This window comes from Equus quagga, chromosome 16 (genome assembly GCF_021613505.1).
Source record: "Equus quagga isolate Etosha38 chromosome 16, UCLA_HA_Equagga_1.0, whole genome shotgun sequence".
Classification (NCBI taxonomy): Eukaryota; Metazoa; Chordata; class Mammalia; order Perissodactyla; family Equidae; genus Equus; species Equus quagga.
In genome coordinates, this window is record NC_060282.1 from 33,027,877 (window position 1) to 33,051,633 (window position 23,757).

General features: G+C 38.9%; 1 protein-coding gene across 2 annotated transcripts in view; it reads right to left on the bottom strand.

Moving 5' to 3' along the window:
- Positions 1–9,072: 9,072 nt before the first annotated feature.
- Positions 9,073–23,757, bottom strand: part of ZFPM2 (zinc finger protein, FOG family member 2) — a 437,784-nt gene continuing 423,099 nt past the window's right edge. For both annotated transcript variants that reach the window (XM_046641568.1, XM_046641567.1), the window contains 3 exons: positions 18,343–18,549; positions 15,422–15,646; positions 9,073–12,569 (listed from right to left, as the gene is read on the bottom strand). In XM_046641568.1, coding sequence (XP_046497524.1) covers positions 10,078–12,569; positions 15,422–15,646; positions 18,343–18,549 — 2,924 coding nt within the window. In that variant the 3' untranslated portion in view covers positions 9,073–10,077. The remainder of the gene's footprint in view (positions 12,570–15,421; positions 15,647–18,342; positions 18,550–23,757) is intronic.

A 23,757-nucleotide genomic window follows, 5' to 3' on the forward strand; every position in this document is an offset into this window, starting at 1 on the left:
TGTAAATCATAGCATTCACAGTGCCTACGGAGTTCAGATTAACTCACTGTAGGGTCACTTTTGAGTTTATTATTCAGATTATGGCATTTTTGAGAGTAAAAGGGGAGTGTTAAATTAATTGTAATTGTGTAGTTTTGAAATATTTAGTTATTAAGAAAAAAATTAATTCTTATATAAATGGATCTATAAATTAGTTACAGTCATGAACCATTTTTAAGAATAAAATTCTTTCAGGGCTGGCCCTGTGGCCAAGTGGTTAACTTTGCACGTTCTGATTTGGCGGCCCAGGCTTTCCCTGGTTCAGATCCTGGGTGCAGACATGGCACCATTCATTGCCATGCTGAGGTGGCATCCCACATGCCACAACTAGAAGGACCCACAACTAAAAAAATATACAACTATGTACTGGGGAGATTTGGGCAGAAAAAGCAGAAAAACAAAAAAGATTGGCAATAGTTGTTAGCTCAGGTGCCAATCTTTAAAATAAAATAAAATAAAAATTAAAAAGTTAAAAAAATGAAATTCTTTCTAAAAAAGTGGAAATAAAACATTTCAATGTATATTAAAGAAAAAAATTCTTTATATTGACCTGAACATTAAAATATAACATAAGGGCTGGTTTCAATAGAGTCTGATATATTAATGTGAACTCATGTTTATTTTAAAATATATGTAGTACAGAAATAGCCAGCCCTGCTGGTCTAGTCGTTAAGATTCGGTGCTCTCACTGCTGTGGCCTGGGTTCTTTCCTGGTCAGCAAACCACATCACCTGTTTGTCAGTTGTCATACTGTGGCAGCTGTGTGTTGCTGTGATGCTGAAAGTTGTGCCACCAGTACTTTAAATACCACCAGGGTCACCCATGGGGGACAGGTTTCAGCAGAGCTTCCAGATTAGGACAGGCTAGGAAGAAGGACCTGGCCACCTACTCACACAAAAAATTGGCCATTAAAACCCTATGAATAACCAGCAGAGTGACAAACAGCACTAACAACAAAAAAAGTACAGAAATAAGTATAGAAATGTGTGCATACACTCATTGCTATACATACATACATCCTAACTCTACCTACTGAGATGGTCCAGAGGCAGAAAAAGAATAACTATATAAATGTGGAAGAAGGGACAAGTTTCATAAAGGTCTGTGCCACAGTAACAGTTGCTGCAGGGGAGATCCATTACTAAATGCTGAAATCAGTGGGTGAAACTTTTAAGAGAAACAGGATATTTGCACAGCCTCAAAGTATCTTCCCCAAAATACTTTTTTCTTTTTTTTTGGTGAGGAAAATGGGCCCTGAGCTAACATCTCTTGCCAGTCTTCCTCTTTTCGCTTGAGGAAGACTGTCCCTGAGCTAATATCTGTGCCAGTCTTCCTCCGCTTTATGTTGGACGCCCCCTCAGCATGGCTTGATGAGTGGTGCTAGGTCCCTGCCTGGGATCTGAACACGCAAAACCCTGGACCGTCCAAGCAGAGTATGTGAACTTAACCACTATGCCACCAGCCAGTCCCTGCAAATATTTATTCATTATGTGGTGGTTTTAACATAGGTCCACAAATTGTTTGATACTTCTCCCTTCAGGAAGTGGAGCTTAATTCCTCACCCCTGAAACGTAGACCAGATTTAGTGACTCATCTCTAAAAATAAAGTATGGAAAGGAAAACACGACAATTTTACCGTGGAGAAGTTGGCATACACAACCTTAGGGAAGCGTCCAAGGTTAACATCACCAGTGATAAGTTCTGTTGACATCACACATCCCCTGATGAGATGCAGTGAGAAGCACTTCACCTCTCTGATCTTTTTCCCCCAAATCTCTAACTCCAGGCCAATCATACGAAAACATCAGACAAACCCAAATTGAGGAACATCCCACAAAATATCTGATCAGTACTTTTCAAAAGTGTCAAGGCCGTAGAACATTAAAGGACAGAGGAGCTGTCATACATTGGAGGGGACGAAGCAGCCATTATGACTAAATGCAACATAGTGTCCTGGATTGAATCCTGAAACAGGAAAGGGACAGTAGTAGAAAAAGCTGGAGAAATGAGCATACAGGCTAGTTAATAACAGTGTTCCAATGTTGGTTCTGATAAATGTGCCATGGTTACATGAAATGTTAATATGAAAAGATGTTGGGTGAAGGTACATGGGAATTCTTTGTACTATTTTTGCAACTCTTCTGCCAATCTTATTTTAAAATAAAAAAGTTTAAAGACAAAAATAAACTCAGCGAATATAAGAGCACATTCATAATATATGTATACAAATATTTGGCAAAAGCAGTGTATTTATTCTTAATATTTATATAACATAATCTCAGAAATTGCTAAATGAGATACTTTCACTTTTTTATTTTTTCTATTTTTAATTGTAATGTGCAAATATTTCAGCCAATATAGCTGTATACAGCTATACAAAGTAATTTCTTCAAATTAGTGATCCAAACATTTCTAAAATCTGATTGCTGGTGGGAAGCAAAAAGAAAGCGAAAATTGCAATGCAATTATTATTTTGGGTTCAATATCAGCTTTATCAGAAAACTTTAGTTCAATTACTCTATGTGTATGTATATACACAAATAAACATATGTGTTTAAATTAAATCATTAAGTCAATTAAATTTAACTTAAATTGAGTATATATATATTTTCCAATTTTCCCAAGTATGACTTCTATTTCAATTGACAGGATGTTGTAGCTTATTTTGAAAAATTCTAAATTATAATGTGCACTATCCCCATTCCAATAGCGAACTTAATACAGACCAGTCATTTGATCTCAATGAAAAGTCATACTTTCCAGAGTAATACACAAACACTTCCTGTAGCTGCACGTATTGAATCATAATCCTCAGACCCCATCAGTTAAATACCACCTGAATTTGAAGTAGCTGCTGAGGATTCATGAGCAGATTTATGTGACTTGGTTTTGTGTGGTTAGCTATATCTCTACAGCTTCCTTAGTCAACGGTAGTTGTCGAAAAACAATTTGTGGAAGTTACACATTCATTATCTAGCTTTCCTGAAAAACATAAACTTCAGTTCTTAATTCTATTTTCAAATATGGCATTTCATTTTATGCATTTTCTGCTGAAATGACATATTGCCACATAAAAATATGTTACCAAACAACCAAATAGATAACTAGCTGTATATTTATACCATGTAGGGCCATATACTACACGATAAAACCAGAGTAACCAGAGCATTCAGACTAATGTCCATCTGTAACTTCGACGATTAGAGAACTACCCTTCTACTTTCAGCATATTCCATACTCTAATCAGTAATTCCTCACATTTTTCTTAGATCTCGTCACCTAGTGGGGCTTTGTGCATCTTGGCAATCCGGACACAGTTACACCCAATAGCGAGCCAGGGGAAGGAACTCCAAAATCTTCTCCCACAACCACTGAAAAACAGAAGGGTTAAATTGTCCCTAGTTGCTTCTGCCCAAATGTGCTTTATCATGGAGCACCTTACGTGTTGTTGAAAAGAAGGTGTTAGTTACACTGCATCAGGAGAGGGCTAATGCTATAGACAGGTTACCTCTGGTTGTCCTTCAGCTTTAACCACATATTAAGGAGAAAACTTTTCACTGGACATGCACCTTACCCACCAGTAGCAGAAACAACGTTAGAAGCTGGATATACAAAGTGGAAGTCTGTGGAATCCATCCCAGCTTATTTTGATGCAGCTCTTGATGATGACATTTATTACAGAAAGTTTAAGATACATTCTGAACCAGGCCAGGATTGTCCCAGGCAGAATGGGACATAGGATTATCCTAACTCAGGCAACTCCAGTGCCAGAGGGTAATAAAAGAGTGTGAAGTAGACCTGCAAAAAGATCATAAGGGATCTGTCTTGAGGTAAAGGGAGTAAGATCCAGGGCCTTATGGAAAAAGGTAGCAAAATCTTGTTGGGGCTGGCCTGGTGGTGCAGCAGTTAAATTCACACGTTCTGCTTTGGTGGCCTGGGGTTCGCTGGTTCAGATCCTGGGTGCGGACCTATGCACTGCTTATTAAGCCATGCCATGACAGGCAACCCTCATATAAAGTAGATGAAGATGGGCACAGATGTTAGCTCAGGGCCAATCTTCCTCAGCAAAAAGATGAGGATTGGTGGCAAATGTTAGCTCAGGGTTAATCTTCCTAAAAAAAAAATCTGGTGGACAGACAACTGGATTCAAGATTTGGCTCTACTGGCTCTGTCATTTGGAGAACTCATCCAACTGCTCTAAGCCTCAGTTTGCTCAGTGGTATAATAAAAATTGTAGTACTGATGTGGTAGGTATAACACTTACTGCCCAACACTGTGTATGTGTAATTCACATTCCTCTGATCACTAAATTAAATTGAATCAGCTCCAAGCCTCCATCCTCAACACTGGCAAGGAATTGAATCTGAGCAATATTGAAACTCCTTCGAACTTCTGGGATGAGCAAATTGACGGATTATTATCCAATCCATGACATGTGAGAAGGACCCTTTCATTTCTGCTTCAGACTTCAATTCAGAGCACATATTAATTCTTCTTGTTCAAGTCCTTACAAAAATTCAAAAAGACTCATCTGTTTCTCTTCTGCCAGGAAAGAGAGGGAATAATTGAAGGAGCTAAATCATCAAATTGGCTAGAGGGAATGGGAAGCTTAAGTGGAAGGACTGGCTTTGACTAAGACCAGGGACAGTTCATTTATTGCAGCAGGAGGAAGGCATCCGTATGTCCACCCGAGGTGTGTCTGTGAGTGCCTTGGTGTGAACAGCTTCCTGTTAATTCCTTTGTCTTGAATTTTCTGCTTTCCTCTCAAGATTTTTTTCTTATGATTTCTATGTTGATCTCCTTCATCCTTTGTTCATCTGAATCTCCTCCTCTTTCTGTTATCATTTTCTTTTTTTAAACTAGCCATGATATTGAGTATATTTTTTTATTTTTATATTTTTATAAAGTTTTATATTCCTACTATTAATTTTAAAAGACTTTGGTTATTGCGTATTTTTTCATAAATATAACGACATTGCATTTTACTTGATTAATTGTTTTTCTTGAGGGTCATTGAATCTCAAATGGAAAAAAAGAAAGTTCTGGATTTAGTGAATTTGATATATTTACATCATCTGCAACCAGGCTATGCTATATGTAGGGGATAGAATTAATGATCAAAGAAGTGTTGCCAAGCAAAAAGCTCTGACATTCTTCAATATGAAGATAAAAATCATTTGAAATTAATATATTATTTATATGCAAAGTAAGGCTGTTAAGATTCTTGAAAACAGTTTATTTTCTTTCAATTTTGTTTATTCTGTTAATATACTGAGCAAACTCTTTTTTCTAGATAGTGCCAAAGTAAACTTTTGCCTAGCCTGTGTCTGCTTTTTCATGATTCTCTGAATTAATAAGTTTCGCTAAGTTCCAAACGGATATACTGCCTGGTGCAGGGTTGTCATCCGACTTAATTCTGCCTCATGATTGGATCTTAAATGATCAGTTGAGACCTGTTAGTTTAGATGCTATATTCTTTATGGATGCCATTGATGTTTGTTAATAACATTCATGCATCAATCAAGTTCCAAGAGATTCACCAGCTTGCAAATAAGAATTTCTGCTGCATTGCTACACATTTGTAGAATGTGTCTGGGAATAAAGGAAAAGGGAAGTTCCCCTTTTCCTTCATCCCTTCTTCTCCACTTCCATATTGGCCAGAGTATTTCATTACCTCTCTACTGGAGACTAAATAACAGCCCCCAAAGATATCAGATCCTGATCCTTGGAACCTGAAAATCTTACCTTATAAAGAGGATCTTTGCAGATGTCATTAAGGATCTTGACATGGGAGATCATCCTAGTGAGCCTTAAATGCCATCACAAGTGTCCTTATAAGAGAAAGGCAGAGGGAGATTACATACAGAGAAGAGGAGGAGGCAAGGGTGACCAGGCAGGCAGAGCTTAGAGTGATATGGCCACAAGACAAGGAATGCTGACAGCCAGCAGAAGCTGAAAGAGGCAAAGAAGGTATTTTCCAGAGCCTCTGGAGGGAGTCCCATACTGCTCACATCTTGATATCAGACTTCCACCCTTCAGATCTATGAAAGAATACATTTCTGTTGTTTCAAGTGACCAAGTTTGTGGAAATTTGTTATGACAGTCATGAGAAACTCATATGCTCCCTTCTCCCTATCTCTAGAGAGTGTTTGAGCTACACTTAAATATCAGAGAGAGAAAAAGTAGCTGGAATTTTAGCTGCTTGCCTTAGTATTTTCCTTCTGGATTAGCTGAGACAGGAACATGGTGAGGGGAGGTAACCTGAGAACAAGACTCAGGTCTCTGCTCCCACCCGTCAGTTTTGTGACTTTGGGCACTTAAAATCTCTGACCCTTAGTTTTGCCTTAAAACAAGAGAGTTTCACCCGATTAAAAGATTTTCAAGTTTTGTTTGCAGATTCTATGACAACAATTTTTAGTTTTAATTTCAACATTAAAATACACATGTTGAGTTATATTAAAAACATAGTGGTTTTAAACACTCGAGTATGTTACATATTAGATAGCAACACTTCGAAGACCAATGTGTATTAAATTCTGCTGCCATCTGAATTCATTTTGCTGTTAACCACAGAATACAACTTCCTATTCCGTCCATGTTTAATTCAATGAGTCTCAATTGTTGTCAAAGGAGGACAACAGAGAAGACTCTAGGGCGCTTTACCAAAAAAACTCTGCAATCCAGGCCCCACTGTAAGATATTCTAATTTAGTAGGTTTTCTGTAGAGGATTTAAATATCACAGAACAATCTGAAGAACCAATATAAACCATTACTCTTTTTACCGCCCTTCCTCCACACCATTCAACTGGTGCTAATATTCTGATCTAAATGTTTTCTTATTGAATATGGGGTGTTTTTATCAGTGAGGGTTGAAGATCTTTGCTTTCCTTTTTGATTTGGTCTCCAGTATCAGTCATTCTGTAACCCCATACCCAGACTTGTCCTTCTCCACTCACTTGCTGGAGGCTCTCACTAACCTGCATATGGATCATCACTGTGGCCTTCTAACTAGTCTCCCTCTCTCTAGCCTCTAGGCCTCACTCTCAATCTATCACTGTTCCTAGACAGCGTTTTCATTTCATGACTCTATTTCAGAAGCAAGGAATAAGGCAAGCCCGTAAACCTTAGCCTGGCATTCAAAGCATTGTGATACCAAATCCCTATTTATACTCATCTTTTTTCACTTTCCAATCTGAGCCTTCTTTTTTCAAAAATTGTTTTACTCACTCTTCACCCTCACATGGTATTTTCATGCTATAATTTACATTGATTTCCACATGTGGAAATACCACTTCTTCCTCTATACTCTCCAGAGTTAGTTGGTCCAGTGGTCCGAATGTCACTACTTCAGCCTACACTGTTTCCTTCTATGAATGACTATTAGAACCTACTTTCAACTATACAAACAACAGTTGAAATATTCTTTTGGATACAGTACACAAATACTTCAGGGTTCCCAAAAAGACAGATAGCTTTCCTCACCATTCTACCACCTTTCTAGACCCTACCTGATGCATACAGTCTTTCCCAGCTCTTTCATCCCATTTTGGTTTCCTTTTTTATTTTTCTTTGTCTTTCTCCTCAGTCTCACTCATCCTTCATACTTTGTCCTAGTTTACTACTTAGTGTTTCCCAACACTGTCATGTGTTAGAACCATCTGGACAGATTTTAAAGCATACAGATTCCCAGAACCCACAGACAGGAATTTTTCTTTAATTGATCTTTGCAAGGACCAATGTACCAAAAATACACATACACTGACATTTTTTTAATGTTTCCTAGGTGATTCTAATGCGGGAACTGTGTTGAGAAGCACTAAACTGAACCAGATTAGAAGTTCCTTTAAGGAAGCAATCATATATTATACCTCATTTGCCTTCATTGTAATTACAAGGCCAAGTGATCGATAGATATATATTGATTGGCTGATCTTCTTTTTGTTTTAAAGAAAGAAGAGGAAGAAGAAGAAATTGGGGAAGGAAGTCTTATTAAGAATACCCAGTCCTGTCAGCCCCCGCTGGAGAACTGCGCAGGTCTTCATGAACATCCCTGTGGATCCCCAAGGATCTGATACTTAACAGATTCCTGCAAAACTCTATTAAGCATATCAGTTCACCTCATGGTTTAGTCACTGACTGAAATGGAAGACATTAGTTAAGGTCAAGATTTTACATTTAAAAATAGTTATTGTCAACAAGGAACTGGAGAAATGTTCTTGACAGCAACACAGTATTTTTTATGTTTTGTCACAGTATTTATATGTTTTCTTTGGGGCCAGCACCTTATGTTCATTATGTTACCAAATCCAATATGGACGAATAATAGTGCATCACACCCTATCTGCAAATAGTGCGTCTTACCCACACTGGGGTAATTGCCTTTCCAGATCAGGATATTTCCAAAACTGCAGTAGACTACAGTCTGTCTTGATGGGCAATGGTCATCCATGATCTGACTCATACTGTCTGGTCTCTGCTACCCCTCAATATGCAGACCCTTGGAGTGTACAAATGAGACATGTGAAATCTAGTGTCTTTTACAAATTGCAAGCATGTGACTTGTGCATCTTTACTCATCAGAGTCACTTCACCATATCACTTCACGGTGCCTCAAAATGCAATCCTCTCTCTCTGGTTATCTCTGTCCAAAAGTTGGGTGCATTTGATCAACATTTGTGCTTACTCTTGTGCACAGGCTTTGTAAGCCTTTTAGATGCTTATGAAATTGTTCTGTTTCTGTGCCACAGTGGTGGTGGTTGGGGCGGAAGTGGAGACCAGAGAGACAGTCCTATTACATATAGTTATAATGAAAAACCTTTCTAGTACCCTAGCCTGGAGTCTCCAGTTCATTTTAATATAATGAGATATTAATTAGGTGCATATAAAGGACAAACTATCCCTTTATTGGTTTGTCATCACGTTCCTACAGCTATTCAGTTCCATTTTGACCATATTCTCGTTACAAAGAATAGGCATATAGGGTTTCCCTTGTATTTTAAAGAAAAAAAGTGTGCCAAACTTCTCCAACAATCTGGAATTTTATTCCATCCATATACATGCATAGTAACAACATTTGTTGAGAAATTATTTCTATCAGAAGTAGAACATTATCTTTGTGATCACCAGGTGCAGTATTGCTACTCTTAGATTTAAATAGATCTTATATATGAATTAAATTCATACTTGCAGCATTGAGTTTAGGGTTTCGATTTAGACTGTGCCTTTCAAAAGATAAAACTGATTAATACTACCTCATTACTTACAATACTGCTTCCAGTAATTTTGTTCATTCTTTATAAAGTATTGCAATTAACAGCAAAGGTTTAAAAATTGAGACAGAGCTGCATCAGCGAAAGAAAATACAAGTACTATACAAGAAAAAAATTGCCATCTTCATTTAACGTACATGTTTAAGATTAAGAAAATGGACAGAAACATACGGCTACATACGAATGCAAAGCCTAGTGACTAAGAGACTGTATCTGCTAAAATATAAAGTGCAAACGGAGCCTGATTATCCAAGAATTGAAATCTTAAGGCGAACTTATAGCACGTGTATTTAGAACATCTTTGCAAGTTATATTTTAGCATATACATATATCTGCAACAGCATATAAGAAGAAATCAAGATACACGAGTGCTTTTGAAGCTATTTCTAAAATGCTTTTCTGTATTGTTTGTGACTATTTTCTTTAAAAGCTACTATACAGTGCAAACCATATGTGCTACACAATAACTATACAATAACATTACAAATGACTTTAATATAAAGTTTTTAAATAAAAAATAACATAACCACAGCTATGAATACTGCTGGTAAAATAAATTAATTTCTTTTTTGAAAATGGCACCAATAATACACTTGACTAATGGACTGTAATGAAATTACACCTTAAGTCTTCAACTCAGCCATAATGAATTATCTCCTGATTGCCCAGATGTAATTCAAACAGCTTTTGTTTTTTTTTCTGGACTGGGTAGAACAACATACTAAACACTGGTACCAAAGGCGACTGATGTTTATGTATTTAGTTATTTCATTTGACATGTTCTGCTGCATGTGATGAGCAATAAAACTTCTTGTGAGTTATAAAGTTTGAGAGGTTGTTGAACTGGATGTCACACAGCCGGCAATATTTCCCACTGGTTGGAGCCTGGGTGGAGCCATTCACGCCTTTTGCTATACTAGACAACTGTTCCTCTGTGGAGGGAATTCCTGGTGAGACGTTCTCATTTGCAGCTAACGGATTCTCTGAGATCCACGAGGGAGATTTGTGGCCATCTTCATGCTGAGGATTCTGGGACACGTTCTCTTGCTGGGTGTTGGTGGCGGGTCTCTCATCTTGCTTCAGTCCACCATTAACTATTACCATGCCTCTATTTTTGGGCAACAACGGCAGGGAATCTTTCTTCGGCACAGCACACCCATTTGAAGAAGCCTGGCCTTTGGGAGATTCATTTTCCGCGTTTGTGCTTTGCTCTATGTCAGCGTTATGGATGACAAGAGAACCAGAAATATAATCACTTGGTTTTATTCCATAATACGGAGAAAGCTGGTCTGCTCCTTTTGTCTTCTTTATTGCTCCAGGGTAAAGGCATTGTGGAAGAAACAAATGTTTGTTTTCTTCTTTTGTAGCAATGAGCTGAGCGGCTTCGCTAAAGACTTTCAGGCCTTGCAGAGTTGCTAAGTGGGATGAAAATAAGTTTCCATTGGGAGAAGGCTGCTTCAGATTCCCATTTTTCTCACATTTTATTATGCTTCTTTCATAGCTGACATCAGGGCTGTTTCGTTCGCTTTCTGGATTGGGAAACACTTTGCTGTCGAGTTGACCCAGGTCATTACGCTGATGCGCAGTGACGGGACAGAAATTCTGCTTGTGGGCCAGGTAGTTTTCTACCTTGTTGAAACTGATCTTGCACACAGTGCACTCGTGATAGTCCAGCAGCCTTTTGGGAGACGTGGTTGTCCGCTCAGACTGGGATAAACACTTTTTGCTGAGATCTATGGGCACGTCCATCTCTAAGCAGGAAACGTTGGAATGAGTAGTGTCACATTTGGAAGCTGGAACACATTTGTTGATCGTCAGAGAAGTTTCCAAATGCTTTGAGACAATTCCTGGAAAGATATCACATCTTGGGTGGTAGCACTCTCCAAGCCCTTCTGTGGGTTCTTGAGTGGAGGTACAAGGATTGCTGAGGTTGGCTACATCAAGAAATCGCTGTTGGACCAGCGGAGGCCTTTGTTCTTGTTCAGGTAGGCACATCTCATACATCTTCCTTCGCTTGCGTGTGCGCATGGTTCTCTGCATGGCAGGCACTTTATTGGAAGCAGACCTCTTTAGTGGAGGGTCGTGGCGTGTAGCACAGTAATACTGTTTGTGGACCATGTAAGTTTCATGTCGGCTGAAGGTAATGTTGCAAGCTTCACAGGTAGTCTTATTTGGGTCACCTTCCCCGTCCACTAAGGGGACGCTGGGATTTTTCACATCAATAGGTTTTCCATTAATTTTATCATCATTGCTATTGGAGGTGGAGAGCTTCTTAGCTTGAGTGGAAAAATCCTTGTCATGGCCCTTCCCATTTGGCCCAATTAAATCTAAAACAGTGGAAGAATTGATGCAGGATGTTTGAAGAAGTGGATTCTCAGGATCAGCAGAGTGAGTAGCTGGGTTGAGAAGGTTTATGGAGGTTTGGCCAGTGTTCGGACTCACGGCCTCAGGCATCTTTTCTGAAACACCAGGAAACTCTGGGGACTTGGCCATCTGCTGCCATCGGCTGCTGCAATAATGTTTTTTGTGCACTAGATAATTATCCAAATTATTGAATGTTATGTTACACTCAAAACAAGTAGCCCCCTTGGGCATCAAGGGGCTGTAAATTACAGGAGGATAGCTACTACTTCCGTGCCTCAGTCGCCGATGTACCAGTTCAGACATCTTGGCTAAGATCTCTGAAGCTTGAGGGACCATTGTGATGTCTTGGGGAAAAGCAAACTGAGACAGGAAAGGGCCCATGGGGAAAGAAGGCCCAATATTAGGCTGCACTGGAGACGAGGCGAGTCTCGGACTAGAGGGCTCAGACTTGATTTTTGTGTAAGAAAAGCTTTGTTTGTTTGTTGTAGGCTGTATCTCTGGTCTCTGGTTAGCGAGAAAGAGCTGAGTCTTTTTCTCACACTTGTCCAGCTCTGTGTCAGAGCTCGCATCTTTAGTCTGCATGGCCTTTTGGCTCTGGGGGAGTTCACTTCTGGTCAACAAGTCTGTGGCTGGCTGTAAGCTGTCTTCGGTTCCACTTGGAGAGTGTTCCATGTCACTTTCTCTGGGAAGTTTGCTGCCAGGGACATGGAGCTCCTGGTGCTGCAATAACTCCCTCTGAGTCTGGAAGCCGAAGTGGCAGTGATTGCATCTGAAGGCAGCTTGAGTGAGATGGGAGAACAGGTGTTGGTGAAAGTTGATCACAGAATCAGCAGTGTAGCTACAGACGGTGCATTTTAGACTAGCACCAGGGGGGAGGAATTCTTCCATTTTCACTCCTGGAGAGATATACAAAATAAGAATACTGTTGGGTTTTTAATGAAACGAACCTTTGCTAATGATCTAATATCTTCAACACAACAGGAATAAATTGAAATCTTTCAGAATCTCATTTGTGATATTTAACTTTTTTCTTCTGACGTCTTTTGCCATGTGTGATAACAGTAAAAGCACTTAATAGTTTCTAAAGCACCTTCATGGATATTGTCACATCACAGTGGGATAGGCACCAGTATCTCCACTTTACAGGTCAGAAAACAAACTCAAGGAGGTTAAGGGAATTGATTCTCATAATAAAGGTGTTCAGTGATGGAGCTATGCCTAAATCTCAGATTTTATAATTTCTAATCTAATAACCTTCTTACCACAACACTATGCTCTACATTAGAAAGATGTAGGCATTCATTAGAGTTGAGATTGATAACTTGTGTGCAAATCAAATAACTCTCAGTGCACTAGATTTGGTCTTTATTCTAAAGACCCCAAATAGGAACCATTTTGTAAAGTAATTAATAACCTCCTACTTTGTCTTTGGTACAAATGTAGAATTTTATTTGTTGGTTTTGCTGAACGTGGTTTATCTCTACTCAGGGCTGATATTCAGCTGGTAGACTCTAGTACACTAATATAGTAATTTAGGACCAGCATCCATGCTGGTTGATCACTGCCTGTTTCTAAATATTTTGAATACCACCAATGACTGCTGGGTAAACCTCACTGTGATATTGTGATTTATAAGATATATATACTCAAATGTCCAAAATATATTTCTCATTTGTATTTGGTCTGTAGAGTTCTTGGCTCACAGCTCCTAAAATCCTGGGAATTTCTTCTGATAAGAGCAATAAATGTGTCTTCTGTTATGTTAATGAGGTGGCTTTTGGAAAGCCCTTAGGTAACCAAAGGATAGGGCGCTGGTTGTCAGGAGAATCAATCATATGATTAGAAGGTTGGAACTTTCAATCCATCCCCACCACCCACCTCCGTGTCCACACAAATCCTCCAGGGAGGGGACACGACCTGGAGATTGAATTCAATTGTGAATGGCCAATGATTTAATCAATCATGCTTGTGTAATGAAGCCTCTGTAAAAACCCAAAAGGATAGGGTTGGGAGAGTTTCCAGGTTGGTGAACACGTGGAAACTTGGGGAGAGTGGTGCTGGAAGAGAGCATGGAATCTCCTAGGCCTTTCCCATACCTTGCCCTGTGCATCTCTTCCATGCAGCTGTTCTTGAGTTATATCATTTTATAGTAAACCAGTAATCTAGCAAGTAAAACGTTTCTCTGAGTTCTGTGAGCTATCCCAGCAAATTAATCCAAACCAAGGAGGGAGTCTTGGCAACCTCTGATTTACAGCTGGTTGGTCAGAAGTACTGGTAATAACTTGGGCTTTCAACTGGCATCTGAAGTGGATGTAGGGGGCAATCATGTAGGATCAACTCCTTAACCTGTGGAATCTGACCCTATCTTGGGGTAGATAGTGTTAGAATTGAGTTGAATTGTAGGACACCCAGTTTGTGTCCAGAGACTTACCTGGTGGTGGGCGTGGGGGGGGGGGCAGGAGGGTGTGGCTTGGGGGGCACAGACGGGAACTACGACTCCTCCCTACCAGGAATTGGAATTGGGATCTGGACATTTTTATTCACTAAGGTCAACTCTAGTGTCCATTTGTGGCATATGGTTAAACATAAGGCTTGGCTCATCCTCCACACTCGAGACTAAAACAAGAATTGCCTTTTATATTTATAAGCTGAAAATATGTCAGAGCAAACCCAATCTTTCAGTGATAAAAGGGAACTTCTCCTTCCTGTCTCCTTTTCTCCTTAACTAATCCAATACTCATTTTTCTCTTTAGCTGGAAAGATCCCTCTATCTCTATTTTTGTTTTGTGCATGACTTTACTCACCATCTGAGACAATCAACCTACTTCTGCTTCCTCTGCTTTATCACCTACATAGAGACAGCTCATTTGTAGGGACAGGGGAAAGAATGAGTAGAAAGGAAATTGCCTATTTTTATAGGTTCAAAGACAAAAGCTTGCCCTGCACTGGAGTGTTGGAGGTCGGAGCTAGTTTTTTAAAACTCAGCACCTATTTTGGTTAACTTCAACTTTTTTAAAAAATATGGGCATTAGAATACTATGTAATGATACTAACAACAATCGGGCATACAATTCTAAAATAATTGGGAATAGCTGCCACCTTGCTGTTAGGAGTGGGCTTTAAAAAAATGGCTTTTCAGTCTAATTTTTCTTAAGGAATTTTAAAACATAGTACTAAAAGCGATTTTATGTCAGAAAAATCAACTAAGCTGTTATGACGTACACTCTGGAAATCAAGAGCATTTTATGGATCCAGATTTGAAAGCTAATTTCTCTCAAGTGTGATTTTAATTGGATCTATCAAAATAAGAGCTCTGTTTCAGTTCAGCAAATACTTATTCTCATGTACATACTACTTATTCTCTGCCAAGTGGAGAAGAACATGGTCAGTTTCCAAAGATCACTTGATGCTTAAATCAATGAATATTAATGACAATATACAAAGGGCATTCTGACTTTCTTTGTAAAATTATGTTGTTTTACTTCATTTGAAAAAAATAGAATGATGTGGCCTGCAATCTGAGCATTTTAGTTAAAAAGAATTCAGACGCAAGTCCTTTGAGTAGAATATACCGATTATAAGTGACATAAGCTAACAACCAGCTGGGTCCAGTAAGCTAGATTTTGATTTTATAGATAGATATAGTTAGACAGATATTGACGTATATATGTATGTATCTATGAATGAATATATAGAGAAAAAGAAGAGAGTCTCCTGGAGCAAAAGAAGAAACACGGGAGGCACTTACCACTGTGCGAACTCAGGTGCATTTCTAGAGCTCGGGCATTTGAAAAGCTCTTGGTGCATTGTGGGAAGGGGCATAAGCTGGAAATCTGAGGAGAACTGTCTTCATTTTCTTCTGCCACTGGAGCAGCTTCTCTTTGCCTTCCACTGCAATAGTACATCAGATGAGCTTGCAGATTCCGCTCACTCCGATACCAGATGCCACAGGACTTGCAAGGGAATATATCTTCTGCAGGCAAAATCACAGGGACACATTAGCTGCTGCCCATGTGGAGCCAACCATAGGTAAAGCAGCATTTAGTTCAATTTTTCTCAGAGACTGCTCTCAGCTTCTGAACTAGGCAATCAGACAGTGATGAGTGGAGTCTTGGATGTGGTTCCACAGTACAGGACTAAGCTTTTAAAAAATGGTTACACTCAATGCAATTTACCTTCCCACAAAGTCTTTAGAAAGTGGTACTGTAGGAAATGCCAACATTAAAAGCACAAAAGATTAATTTTAAATTTTTTACACGGTATTTATGGTTTAGAAAAATATGCATTTATAAACAGCAATGTAAATTGGCTTATCTGTTTGATTAAAAGGATCTAATGGCTGAATTAAAGTTAGCTTTGATGCCAACTTCTGACATCATTTGTTCATTTAATAAATTAATTACAGAATGCCTACTATGTGCCAGACTCTATGCTGGGTTCGGTGTAAAACAAAATGAAAGGCCAAACTGCTGTCATTAAGGAGTTTAAGGTCTCCCGGGGTTGATGAACAAGCGGTCAGATAATTATGTTAGAATGCAAGGACTGTTCGGATGCAGGAATCTGTGGAAGCATGGAAAAGAGAGACTAGGCTAGTGAGATACCTCGAGGGAGGACAAGACCAGAGAAAGACTTAGAGGGAAGATGATGATATGCCTTAGCTGAGCTGTTAAGGATGAAATTAAGCTCATCAGGTGAAGAGGGTTGGGTCTCCCTGGCCAAGGCAACAGCCCAAGGAAAGCCATGGGAGCCTGAGACGGGGACTGGTGAATGCTGGGAGGCTGTACTGTACCGCTCGGGCAAGGAACATGATGGGGCTTGGGAGAGATGAGGTTGTAGAAGGCAGAAACAGAGTCTCAAAGACCCAGCAGGCTCTCTTAAGAAGTTTAGATTTTTATCTCAATGATTATGGAGAATCACTGAATGATTTTAAACAATAGACTGAGAGAATCAGATGTGATAGAATCCTGACAGTAGAGCTGAGTTTTGAAGGTAGTGAATTTAGAAAGAGGACTTATAACTTGTAGGAGGTAATTGCAGTAACCTAGATAGATGATAGACTTTGAATTGTAGTTAAGAGTCATGTAGTATTTATTGAGTCATGCTATGATACGTATTCACTCATGGAAAATTCCTCCATGGGTGTGTTTTTCCCCCTCATCCATTTACAGGCGTGGAATGTGAGGTTGAGTAACTTGCTCATGATCATATAAGTGGGTGAACTGGGATTAGAACTTTGTACAAACACTCTTCCATAATGCCTCCATGGCAAGGGGGACAGAGAGGAAGAAAAGCCATGTTGAGGAAGAAGAACTGATGGGAAGTGATGATCACTACTTTGCAACCAGATGCTAGAGCAGATGGTAAAGTTTCTCCTTGCTACCAAGGCTTCTTGTTAATGTTTCTGTGTAAGTGATGGCTTCCTTCATCTCTACAAGGAAAAGAGACAGAGAGGTGATGAATTCAGGCTACAGCACATATAGAGTGACCAAATCTGTCACTGTATTGTACAATGTGGCACTTTTGTAGTTAAAGGGGGCACCAATGAGAGGGATACCAGATAACACTGTAAATTGGGATTAATCCAGGCAAACTTGGACATAAGGTCACATTAGATATATAGGATTTCACATTTCTATAATAAATACAGAGGGACACGGGAAAAGCAGCAACTGAGGTCTAAAACTGCAGAAATAGCTGGACTTGGGATTTGTGAATTGTTAATATATATTCGGTAGTAGAACCCATGATAGTGAAGGAGATGGCTCAAGAGGATTGTGTTGAAGGAGATAAGGAGAAAGCTAAGGACCAAATTCTACTGAATGAGAAGTAAGGATGGCAAGTACAGTATAGAATTTCAAAATAAAAATTGCAAAATTATGGGGCTGGCCCCGTGGCCAAGCGGTTAAGTTCTACTTAATAAGCTCTGCTTCGGCGGCACAGGGTTTCACCAGTTTGGATCCTGGGCGTGGACCTAGCATCGCTCATCAAGTCATGCTGAGGTAGCATCCCAAGTAGTACAGCTAGAAGGACCCATGACTAGAATATACAACTATGTACTGGGGAGCTTTGGGGAGAAGAAAAAAAAATAAGATTGGCAACAGATGTTAGCTCAGGGCCAATCCTTTCCTGCAAAAAACAACAACAAAACAATTTTAAAAAAATTCTCCTTATAAAGTATTCTAAGTTTATATGTATTTTTCTTTTTTTTCTTTCTTGTATCAGCTGGTGTCTTGATTTCTGCAGGCTACACTTCCTCTTTATTAGTATGTCTAATCAAAATTTGATTGTGAATTCTTTTTTTTAAGTATTTAATTCTATAGCCTTTAAACAATACCAAAATTATTCTACCATAAGGGCATCAATGAAAGTTGTTGAGTTTCTTAGAGCTAAGTAGCCTTGAATGTTCAACTAGTTTAGAATGTCAAGTTTTTATGTGTAACTTTCAGGAATTCAACCTGACATGAATGAATTTAAGTGGTTTTTTATACTCCTATGAGAAGCAATCACACACACACCCCCCCATAAAGTTAGAGAGAAGATAAAAGGAAATCACAACACTGGAGTAAAAAGTCGGTCCCTGGTTGCCTGTCAGTAGCCATTTTTTCTCTCCCATAAATACCCATCACCACTACAAAGCTATGGCACTGGGCTATTGCCCTCAGCACTTACTATTGACAATAGCTGTAGGCAAAATAGAAGCCATGGCAGCTTGCTGAGGAAGCAGCTGAATTGAGTCCAGCAGCCGCGCAGGGTACATCCCTTCTGTAAGAGTCATATGACTGGCAGCTTGTAGCCTTGAGTCAAAATCCACCACAAAGGCAATTAGCTCTTCACCCTCAGAGATGGCCTTCGTAGTTGTGCACCAAAGCTGACCGCCTATTAAGAAGAAAAAAGAAAGAGAAAGAAAGAATTGACATAGAATGCTCGAGCCCACTGTCCACTGGATTGATGTCAAGAGCACCTCTTCATGTTCTTCACATTAGTTTCTACTGCGGTGGAGTGTTTGATCAAGACAACAGCGATACTCCTCTTCCTTGCTATGTGGAAAATTGTATTCCTTGCATTAAATGAACTGTTCTGTGACCAATAGTAGGAGAAGACTAAGAACCAAGTACAGACATAATCTGTAGAGCGTTTTGTCGACTGTTTGCCTTCCAGGGCTTGCCTTAATCAGTAACTGTGCTATCACACGGCATAGTGCCTAAGAACACGTGTGGTGGGGATCCATCCATAGACGTTTATTTCAGGTGAGCCTCTGAGTTACTCTTTCTGTACCTTATGAAAGTAAGAAATTCCTTCTTTCTTCCTCCCTCCCTCCTACCATCAGACTGTCTCTTCCCCAAATATACTCTTATTCTATCAACATCAGATGCCTGAAACTACAAAACAAGTTAACAAAAACTCCTAAAATTTAGAAAGTTAAAATGAAATTCCAGTTAGTTTTACTCTCCTTATGTCTGCTGCCATTTTTTTGGCTGAGTGATCTTTACTTATATAATATTCCTTATAATGCGGCTTCTTTATCTCCGTTTACCCTGATTGAACTTCCTGAAAAGAAGATATGCCACAGATCCTTTTCAAAAAGGATTATTTAAATAAAGATTTGTTTAAATGAAAAGAACCCTTTCTTCAAACACTAAGATATACTCTGGCTCGGCGCTTCAAATGATCACATGTGGTGCATTAAAAAGAAAATTAACTATGTAAGTACGTCTTCTAATGTATTGGAATGCGATAGCGAATGCTCATTTATTTAACATGTTTAGACAGGCAAAGCACTTATATTTTGTTATCTACACTCTCAGGCCTAGATATGTATCCTATACAGTTATGCCTGAAATAATGTGGCATACTTGATATGTTATAAAGCTTTATTTTCATTGTGTATATATTGCAAGGCTATATATTGTACTCATTAAGCAAGCAAAATTTGTACCCATTCTGATAAGTAATACTGCCCTGTTTATCTTTCAGGATAACTGTCTTTTCAACTGCACCTCATTTTTTCCACTCTCAAAGAGATCACAGTTTTTAAACAACTTGTGGTAAAAATCTGGTGGAAAAGATAACCACAGCATATGATATGGCAGAGTCACACAGAAAAATCAGGACACTGTTTCAGAGAAATCTTGGACAATTAATTAAACCAGCTGATTAAATTTTAAAGGTAAGCAAACAAAACACCATCTGTGACAGTACATGTTTGTGAAAAAAAAAAAAAAGAGCTACGATTACATACCTCAAATGTGTGTGAAAGTTTCAAAGTAAAACACAAACAAACTAAAAGACTAGAAAACACCACCTATTTTTTCCCTCTTTGGTTCTAATGTATCTGAAAGCATACAAGTTTACTAAAATTGAAAACAGATTCACTCTGGCATTGATTTATTTATTTATAAATATACAAGCTAAACAGCATTATTGTGGAATCAGATGAGCACTGAAAAGTACTAAGTGATGGTATTTCTGCTGGAGTCATTTCTTCCTGCTGGAAGGATTCTGCATTCAGCTGTGCCTTCTCTGATGTGCATACGGATCCAAGCTACTTACAGCTGTAGACAAGGTAATCATTTGCACCTTATCTTTCCTCTGGGATACAGTTTATTAAGTGAGTCTGTATAATAGAGAGGTGGGGAGGGCAGAGTAGGCACTGCAATTCAGGGTTAACTTGATAGCCTGTCTTTCAGACTCACTGGATTTTAATGTTGAACTGAATAACTTATATTATTGGTAATAATTTACCATTTTTCATAAATTTACATTATTGGTAAATCCACTATGGCTATTTTTCACAAAAGGAAAGTTTTGAACTCAGGTACCCAGGACAAATCGAGATTTTGGAAAAGGTACCACTCACAGCTAATCTTTATCACAGCAGTGAGCTAAGCAGCAGAATGACTCAGAATACTTGTGCTCAAACTTTCAGCCAAAAAGATCCAATAAATAAATAAAATTCACAAATATCAAGTGTACAGAAAAGTAAGCAAAAAATGATTTTTCTATGTTATTAAACAGCCTAGCACTTGTAAGGCATATCTGTCTTTTCATACATACTCAGTGATGTTCCACATTTTATTGTTTTGATTACTTTATCTCATTTTATGGTTTCAATAGACCACATCCTTTTACAAGGCTGAAGTAGGCTGAAAATGTACTGTGTAGACTTGATGAGGAAGTCAGTCGTCTTAGGATTGAATCTTTCAAATCCTTCATTAGCTATTGATTGAACTGGGCCTTATGGTTTCACACACAGCTGTACAACTAGAATGCACACATATAAACAAATAAATTATAATACCTCATGGTGGTGTCATCCTCTAATGCTAAAGGAAATGTGAGAGGAGTGGTAAGTGACCTCTTGGGGGAGTCGGGCAAGCCACTCGAGGTGACTTTTATTGACTCATAAAGAATAGAGGTAAAACAGCAGAAGAATGTGTAGGGGGGACCTGACAGGTACGTCATTACTGGCAGAGAAAGGAGCACCATGCGAGTGTGGGACTATGGAAGAGCCTGACTGGTCCTGGTAATGGTTCGGAGGCCAGCAAACCTGGAGCTTGGAGACTGAGGGAGAAAGAGGTGGATTATGGGCAGGGGTGTGCCAGAGCTAACCTGTCTGGGTCACAGGGTGGAATGTTCAATTGTCAGGAATTTTGTGTGCTGGCCGGTATCACACTGGTAACTTGAAATCAGCTGTGGTGAGAGTTGTAGCATTTGCCATGGGAATTGGCAAACACTGCAGAGCAGGGCTTCCTCCCACAAAAAGTGTAGAGCAGGATGAGACAGCTTTGAATGTAACATAAAAACAGTTGTGTCTGGCTCATGACGGGGAGATAGTATTTATTTTCTATTAATATATATTAATGTATTTTTAAAATAGATATTAAATATATTAAATTTAATATTAAATGTAAATGTATATTAAAAATATAATAAATATATATATTAAATTTAATATGAATGAATGAATGAAAAAATTCTTGACCTGAGCCTTTTTCCCCCTCAGAATACAGGTCTGAGGGTAGTGAGGAGAGGAAACTGAAGGGATAGAAAACGTTACCACTAGGGCCATTTGCAGGCTGTTGTACTAGTTCAGTTGTGAGAAGTGTAAATTGTGAGAGAGAAAAGGGCCAAGGTCAAGACAGACGGCTGAGAGAGAACTGTGGTAATTTCATAAGATGAATAAGAGAAAGGAAGCTGTTGAAAATGACAGCAAGGTGTCTTGTTTGGGAAACCAGATGATGGTGATGCCATTAACAAGGCAGTAAAGCTGGTATATTAACAAGGGTATTACACAGGCAACAGTGAGACAACAGGTACCAGTTAGGAGCACTTTCTTCGGGCCAGATACTTCATCTATTTTAATCCTATCAATTATTCTGTGAGGTAGGTGATATTTTCCTCATTTTAGAGTTGAGAAAATTGAAGCAGAGAGCTTAACTAACTTGCCCAAAGCTACACACGTGGTCAGTGGCAGAATCATGATTGAGACTTGTGTCTGTCCGACTCCAACCCCAAGTGTGCAAGAGCATGTGTGTTGTATGTATGCATCTGTATGTGTATGCCTGGAAATACTGAATTCTGCCTTGAAAATGTCAATTCTGAGCTACCTGAGAAGCTTTTGGGTAGATGTATTAAGGATGCAGTTGGAACTCGGAGGAGACATAAGGCTGGAGAAAAAAATATTTTGGAAGTCACCAGCACATTCTAAATGACAGTGAATGCTCTTTGCATTGATGTGGTAACACAGGAAGATTGCAGCATGAAAAGAGAAGGACCAAAGATTAAAACTTGGGGTAGCTCACCGTTTAAGAAGTGGGTAGAGGAGATGGAATCATTTAAAGATACAAAGAACATATATTTGGAAAAGTTAGAGGGAAACCAAGAGAATGATACCACAAAAATCAAGGATTGCTTCTTTGAAACTGTTTGGTTGAGTTTTTTAGATGGTGAATTTAGAGAATCCCAACTTGAAGGAGTCATTTATAGGGAAGGATCGCCTATGTATTGTAACATAGTTCCACTTATTGATTGAAATAAAATATTCTAGGTATAACTGCTAGTGAAAGATTTAATCCTATCTGGAGGAAGTATGGACAACGGAAGCAGACTGCTGGGGTGCAAATCTTGGCTCTGCCACTTACTAACTGTGTGACTTTGAACTTGTAACCTAAGTATTCCGCCTATCAGTTTCCTCATCCTTGAAAATGGGGATGATGGTAATAGTATGGAACTCATGGTGTTATTATGAGGATTAAATAAGCTAATATATGTTAATATAAGCTATTAAATGAGTTAATATAATATAATATAAATAAGCTAATAAGCTTAAGAACAGCACCTGACATATAGTAAATTCTATGTAATTGTTAATCATTATCCTTTTGGTTTGGTCTGGTTGGGACTAGTACTCTCATTTGTCACTGCCCTGCTAAATCCAAGAAAAGAAATCTCACCAGAAAGAAAAGACAAACCTATGAATTCAATGAGAAAATGTATCTATGCTTCACGGAGAGCACTAACTCATTTCAGAAAAGAAAGACAACGGCTGCATCCATTTGTGGATCACATACTCTATCTTGACCACTTAGAAATAGAAATAGTTTCTAGCCATCTACGTGGGGCCGTGGAGGCAGGAGAACTGTTCCTACCCTGTTTTTAGAGTCAGGTTATACAGGGGACAGCTCTAAATTACAGCTGAATAGAGGGCAGCATTATGCATCTTCATTAAGAAGCAAGCTGAGTGCATGAAAATGCTAAATCACATTGATATTTAGCTATTTTGGTGTCTGACCTCATCTTCAATGGAAACAAATCACAGGGTATTACATTTGGCTTTAAAATAAGAGTACTACTATGAAAAGAAAGAAAGAAAGAGAGGAAATAGCAAGTACTGGCCAGGATGTGGAGATATTGGAACTCTTGTGCCCTGCTGGTGAGAGTGTAAAATGGTACAGCCACTGTGGAAAACAGTATGGCGGTTCCTCAAAAAATTAAGAATAGAATTACCTTATGATCCAGCAGTTCCACTTCTGGATATATATTTAAAAGAATTGAAAGCAGGGTCTCAAAGATATTTGCACACCC